Here is a 6,863-nt window from a genome sequence, read left to right on the forward strand (position 1 = left end):
TTTAAGTAAAAGGTAATTCTTTTCTCTGCACTGTGAATTCCCTATGAGTAATTTTTTACATTATTTAGGTGTTGAACATTCCAGTTCAAACTGAGCATGTTCAATAGTATCCTAGTCAGTGATAATGAAAATCAACATCATGTTGCATTTTAATAACAAAATTAAAGAAGAGCACCCAAATGTATACAACAGTGGAATGTTGCAATTATATTGCTTGTGTCCAATATGGATAAGCAATCCAATATGGATAACAAATAACCATTTCAACTAATAGTTTCTATATAAAGCTTCTGTAACAGCTGCACCAAGTTTGAACCTACTGTTTCAAAAAAGCCTCAAGATTATACTATATCTACAGAATATGAACATGATGAATAATACTGACAAGGCTCTAACTCCTAACAAAATGAGATGACATCTAGGTACAGTAAAACTGACACTACTCTAATGGCTAACAAAATGAAATGAGTACTACTTTGGTAAAGGGTATGAAGTGGAAAAATGACCTGAGGTAGATTTAGTCTACTTCCTCCATTCTAGAAGCGTCTTCATCACCTTCCAGAGGTGGCATCTCCTCCTCAGCTGCATCTCCAGATTCTTCAACAGCCAGGTCATCTTCATCAATTCCAAGACCTAATTTGATCATTCTGAAAAAAATAGATGTGTAGGTATAAATTTTCTCAGAATGAACCAACTCCCATTAGACCCTAAAAATAGTTATATTTGCTAACAAATCACAAATGTTTAATGGAAAAATTTTCTAAATTCTTGTAACAGGTGAAGTATCAGCAATACAACTAAGAACTCCTAAAAGGGAAGAGCAGATTCCAAGATTAACCAATAAATCATGGCTATTATTTCCTAAATATTGTTTAGGCAGTAAACACTGCAAGACTTTCAGACAGTTTACCCAGCAAACTAAGCATAAAGATTGCTATTATAACTGCATATTATTCAAACCCCTATTCACGTTAAAATAAAATCGCAAATTAAAAATACTGATGTTAATTACCTGTAAATCCTACTGGCAAAGACACCAGGATCCTCAAGAGTGAATCCAGAGGACAGAAGGGAGCTCTCGAACAGCAGCATCACAAGGTCCTTGACAGACTTGTCGTTCTTGTCGGCATCTGCCTTCTGGCGGAGGGTGTCGATGATGCAGTGGTCTGGGTTGATCTCCAAGTGCTTCTTGGCAGCCATGTACCCCATAGTGGATGTGTCCCTCAAAGCCTGGGCCTTCATGATCCTTTCCATATTAGCCGTCCAACCATACTGGGATGTGACAATACAGCAGGGTGATGTCACAAGCCTGTTGCTGATGACAACCTTCTCTACTCGCTTGTCTAAGATGTCCTTCATGACCTGAAAGAGGGAAAGATGTCAGATCAGTGAACCAATTATATCAGCTAGTTTCAATAATCCTTGACTAAGATCCAATTAAAAAAAGGGGCCTTAATGTTCAGTAATGCTGACAAAATTGCAAAATACAAAAAGTGGTCCCTAGTGTTCAGTAATACTGTGTAAGATCTGGTATTATCACTCACTTTGCAGAGATTTTCATACTTGGTCTTCTGCTCCTCAAATTTCTTTTTCTCTTCCTCATCCTCTGGGAGTTCCAGACCTTCCTTGGTGACAGATACCAACTGCTTGCCATCATACTCCTTCAGCTGCTGCACACAATATTCATCAATAGGTTCAGTCATGTAGATGACCTCAAATCCACGCTTCTTGACCCTCTCGACAAAGGCCGAGTTGTGCACCTGTTCACGAGACTCGCCAGTGATGTAATAGATGTGTTTCTGGTTCTCCTTCATTCGAGAAATGTAGTCTTTCAGTGAGCACATCTCATCACCTGAGGAAGAAGTGTGGTAGCGCAGGAATTCAGCCAACTTTCTACGGTTTGTGGAATCTTCATGGATACCCAACTTAAGATTCTTGGAAAAGTTTTCATAGAATTTCTTGTAATTGTCTTTGTCCTCTGTCAATTCTTCAAACAGTTCCAAAGACTTCTTGACTAAGTTCTTGCGGATAACCTTCAGGATCTTGTTCTGCTGAAGCATCTCACGAGAGATGTTGAGGGGCAGATCTTCTGAATCGACTACACCATTGAGGAAGTTCAGGTACTCAGGAATGAGATCCTCGCAATTCTCCATGATGAATACCCTTCTTACATACAGCTTGATCTTGTTCTTCTGCTTACGGTTCTCAAACAGATCGAAGGGAGCACGTCGAGGAAGGAACAACAGGGCACGGAACTCTAGCTGACCCTCCACACTAAAGTGCTTGACAGCCAGGTGATCTTCCCAGTCATTTGTGAGGGATTTGTAGAACTCTCCATACTCTTCCTGAGAAATGTCATCAGGGTTTCTGGTCCACAAAGGCTTGGTCTTGTTGAGCTCTTCATCTTCCGTGTACTTCTCCTTAACAGTTTTCTTCTTCTTGCCATCATCCTTCTTGTCAGCGTCTTCATCTTCTCCTACATCTTCAATCTTAGGCTTTTCCTCTTCCTCATCCTTCTTTTCTTCTTCCTTCTCCTCCTCTTCATCATCAGATACCTCCTGCAATTGGTTTTACTTGTTAATAACAAGGTCTTATAAAATACTGAATCACAAAGGACAGCTCACAAATATCAACATTATTCTAAAAATGATCTAACAAACAAAACCTTGACAATACACAAAAATTACTACAAAACTTGAGTACATATAGGCAATCTTCAATTTCACTTAAATAATAAACAAATTAACGAAGCTGCTGAAACAAAGTTGCATTTACCTTGTCCCTTTCCTTCTCAACTACAAGCTTTATGGGATAGCCAATGAACTGAGAGTGCTTCTTCACAATCTCCTTGATACGACGTTCCTCCAAGTACTCTGTCTGATCCTCCTTCAGGTGGAGCGTGATCTTTGTACCACGACCAACTGGCTCCCCATGGTCAGGCCTCACAGTGAAGAGCCCCCAGCTGAGGACTCCCACACGTACTGGTCGTCGTCGTTGTTCTTGGAAACGACCGTGACCTTGTCAGCGATGAGGTATGCAGAGTAGAAACCTACCCCAAACTGACCAATCATGGAAATGTCAGCGCCTGCCTGAAGTGCCTCCATGAAGGCTTTTGTACCTGACTTGGCAATGGTACCAAGGTTGTTGACAAGATCTGCTTTTGTCATGCCAATTCCACTGTAGACAGAAAATTTACATTACTGTCGTGACACACACCCATCTGTTTGTAGCAGCAGTTTGCAAAGAAAAAGTTAAATTTAATAAGCAAAACCTTAAAAAATTATGAAAAATGGACATTTACTGCATTGCTTACCTATCAAGAATGGTGAGAGTTCTATCATCTTTGTTTGGCACGATTTTAATGAATAGCTCCTTCCCTGTGTCAAGCTTTGAAGGGTCCGTGAGTGACTCATAGCGTACCTTGTCCAAGGCATCTGATGAGTTTGAGATCAACTCTCTCAAGAAAATCTCCTTGTTACTGTAGAAGGTGTTAATGATCAAGGACATAAGCTGTGCAATCTCAGCCTGGAAGGCGAAAGTCTCTACCTCGTCCGACATCTTGTCACTCTTCTGAAAATGCAGAAGTCAAGTCAGTTTATTCTTACAGCCTAAATGATGACATTTTATAGTAGCTAAAATGCTATGGTCTGCAAATTTTAAAAGTTAAAGAACTATATTTTTAAACAATATCAAGGAATGGAATGGAACATAAAATTTAGGTCAAAGGTCAAGCGCTGGGACCTCAGTGCTGAGAGGGAAATTGAGAGTAAAAAGGTTGTATAGGTTTAACAGAAGGAAAGCCTTGCAGTTAAACTATGAAACAATTGTTAGGAGAGGGTGGAAAGTAAGATGGATAGGAGAATATGAACAGTAGTAAAAGGAATGAAAGGGGTTGTTGCTGGGGGTCAAAGGGATGCAGCAAAGAACCTTTAGAAGTGCCTACAGTGCACCGCTTGAGATACGGTGACAGCAGTTTAAATCAAGACTTAAACTTTCTTCAAATGAGCCCTAACAACTTATGAAAAACATGCCCTTCATACAAACATAAACAATTGTACGACCTAGTAATTTTAGATCCCGGGTATATGATTGGTATTTTTAGGTAATAAATGTATTTCTAGGTAATAAATTTCATGTGATGGTTCTAATATGCAACTTAGAACACCACTGTCAACCATAGGCACAAAATAGGAATAAGGCCATATGTACATTACTCAGTATTAGATCATGTACATTACTCAGTATTAAATCTTTATACCTTAACCTGAAAGGAGAATTTTCTGCCCAGTTAATCCCCACCTGGCAGAGGCACACGGGTATATTGCAATAGGATGGATTTTTCTTTCTGCTTTCTTTAAATATTCAGCTGAAAACCCTTTTGGACAGAGTAAAAAAAGGATGGAATTATTTTCTTTTAAATGTTCAGCTGAAAACCCTTTTGGACAGAGTCAACATACTAAAAAACAAGAGGGTCCTAAAAGGCAATCATCTCGTAGAAAGAGACAAGTTATAGGAAAAGGTGACACTTAAATGAGGAAACAAAACGAAACTGATACCTATGAAATTCAAGAGATGTCAATTGGGAGTGAGAATGAATGTAATTGTTTTTCTAATGGACAATGCTTTAATTTGAATCTTTGCCTACTTTGCATGACTGGAAAACAAGACCCATATATCAAACCAACGCCAGTGACTAACCAGCACTAGCAAGGTCCTATATTCACACTAATAAAGTGTCCTTCTTAACTAATGGAAAAAAAAGTCATGATGCAATTATTTTAAAATATTTCACTGCCATGAAATGTTTAGTATTAGTATTTAAAGCCTCTTGTAACATTAGGCTACACATATGGAGAACTCTCTCAGTTCAGCCATGAGATTTGACTCGCCTCAAATCTAGGCTAACCTTTCCCCGGGGAGGTTATCTGCTAGGCTAATTCAACTCATTCATTGTAGACCATAAACTAGTAATGCTAGAGCCTTGATGGTGATGGTTTCCCAAGTGTGCATTATCCCACATAGGTTAACGTTACCTGGGCAGACATTTACTATATCCCGGTGTATTAACAGACAAAACATTAAAACATTTACTATCCAAGACATAACTGAAATGTATACATATACTAATACTTGAGAGAGAGAGAGAGAGAGAGAGAGAGAGAGAGAGAGAGAGAGAGAGGGGGCTGATTATTAATAGCTAGAAAGATAAGGTTACCAAGGCACGGATGGGGCTAAACTGGGCCAAACTGTACCTAGTCACATTTGGTTAAATTGTTCAAAATTGGCATTTTTCTAACTGCAGTCAGTCAGAAGACTACGGACTGACATTACGTTGAATTTGAAAAGCATAAGTTTCACTCATTTATCATCAACTGGCTTATTCACAACTACTGTACAAGTTTATGTCTCATATGCTTCAACCTCATTATGAATGATGTTAGTTTTAGTTTGTCAGGTTATTCATAAAATCCTCAATGCGGGCAATTAAAATTTGGAACTACATACAGTAAACAACATGACGTTCAACAAACTCGACACCAAAACAAATAAATTATCAAACCTAACACAGCCAAAATGAGACAGACAAGGAAAATAATAAAATAATGCATAGGGAAAGGTATTAATTGATGTTAAAAGAAACAATTCAAAGTTAAGGATGGAACCAGCCACAGGGTACACTAAAGACTTAATTAGGAATATTTATGAAAGTACATTTGAACTGAACTGTGCTGAAAAAATTTACGGGCTGCAAATGACACTGCAATACACTAAATATCCTAAATCCTGCAGAAACGATGAAACCTGTGAAAAATAAAATTATGAATCTAACAAAGTACAAAGTAAGGTAAGAGCATGGAGAAAGCCAGCAGGTCTTTTAAAACAAAAGTAGCAACAAGTAAATGATGTTTGTTAGCCTAGGCTATCTAAACCCACCTGTATGGAAAAAATTATAATTGATGAGTAAAATAAGATATTTACTATCAATACATTAAATACACATGAATTTACCGATTTATACCGACTGAAGTTGCAAACCTTGATAACCAACTGATAAATGCTTAACCACCTCACGAGATGATACATAAATCCACTGAATACATAAAAGATTGAAAAATTTACAAGACGATTCAATCTAGTTACGCATTGGGTAGCTTGTAAATATACCGCTGGCCAAATTCGAGCTAGGGTAGCTTTTTTAAAAGAAATTCTCATTACTTTTAACAAATTTTGACACCGTATAGGACATGACATTAGTGAAATTAAGAAGAAACATTTTTTTACTTTAATATCATTATTACCCTCATAGGTTAAAACCCGTGTTTAATACCAGCCCCAAGTATATAACTTCAATACAATAATAAGACGATAAATATTTCGGTAATAGTAAATTTCTCATAGATTTTGGTATGATTTTAGTATTACGCATATTAAAGGGGCTTATGAGACTACCATAAAAGCTCCAATAGCTTATTCAATTGTCGTATTAATGTAAAATAAAATACTGAACCAAACATAACATTCTGACAGGTTACTTCTCGTTTAGTTAAAAAATCTTTTAACATTAAAGGAGCCAAAACTAAGAATACTATAAATCCCCGAAGCTACTTGAAATTAATCTCCTAAAATCCTATAGCGCCTTTGAAATCCGAACCAGTTTGTTTCTGCCTAACCATTTAATCACGAATTTATATTAAAACACGGAAATACAATCAATATGAAGCAAGTTATAAAAGTCTATTACTCCCTGTAGTAAGAAAACTTACGACCTGTGGAACACAACACAGTCACGACAACAATGGTACTAACAAGTTAGCAACACGTCTTAACCCTACGACAGCTACCGCGATACTGAGGCACTGAGC

At 37.6% G+C, this 6,863-nt stretch overlaps 1 protein-coding gene across 1 annotated transcript; it reads right to left on the reverse strand.

Moving 5' to 3' along the window:
* Positions 1-137: 137 nt before the first annotated feature.
* Positions 138-6,863, reverse strand: LOC136831549 (heat shock protein HSP 90-alpha-like). The gene is given in 7 exon segments (XM_067092136.1): positions 138-647; positions 1,013-1,362; positions 1,545-2,558; positions 2,776-2,954; positions 2,957-3,177; positions 3,314-3,570; positions 6,765-6,863. Coding segments are annotated over 6 exon segments (2,139 nt in total). The 5' UTR covers positions 3,559-3,570; positions 6,765-6,863; the 3' UTR covers positions 138-517.

The sequence above is a fragment of the Macrobrachium rosenbergii genome, chromosome 48, assembly GCF_040412425.1.
Source record: "Macrobrachium rosenbergii isolate ZJJX-2024 chromosome 48, ASM4041242v1, whole genome shotgun sequence".
Classification (NCBI taxonomy): domain Eukaryota; kingdom Metazoa; phylum Arthropoda; class Malacostraca; order Decapoda; family Palaemonidae; genus Macrobrachium; species Macrobrachium rosenbergii.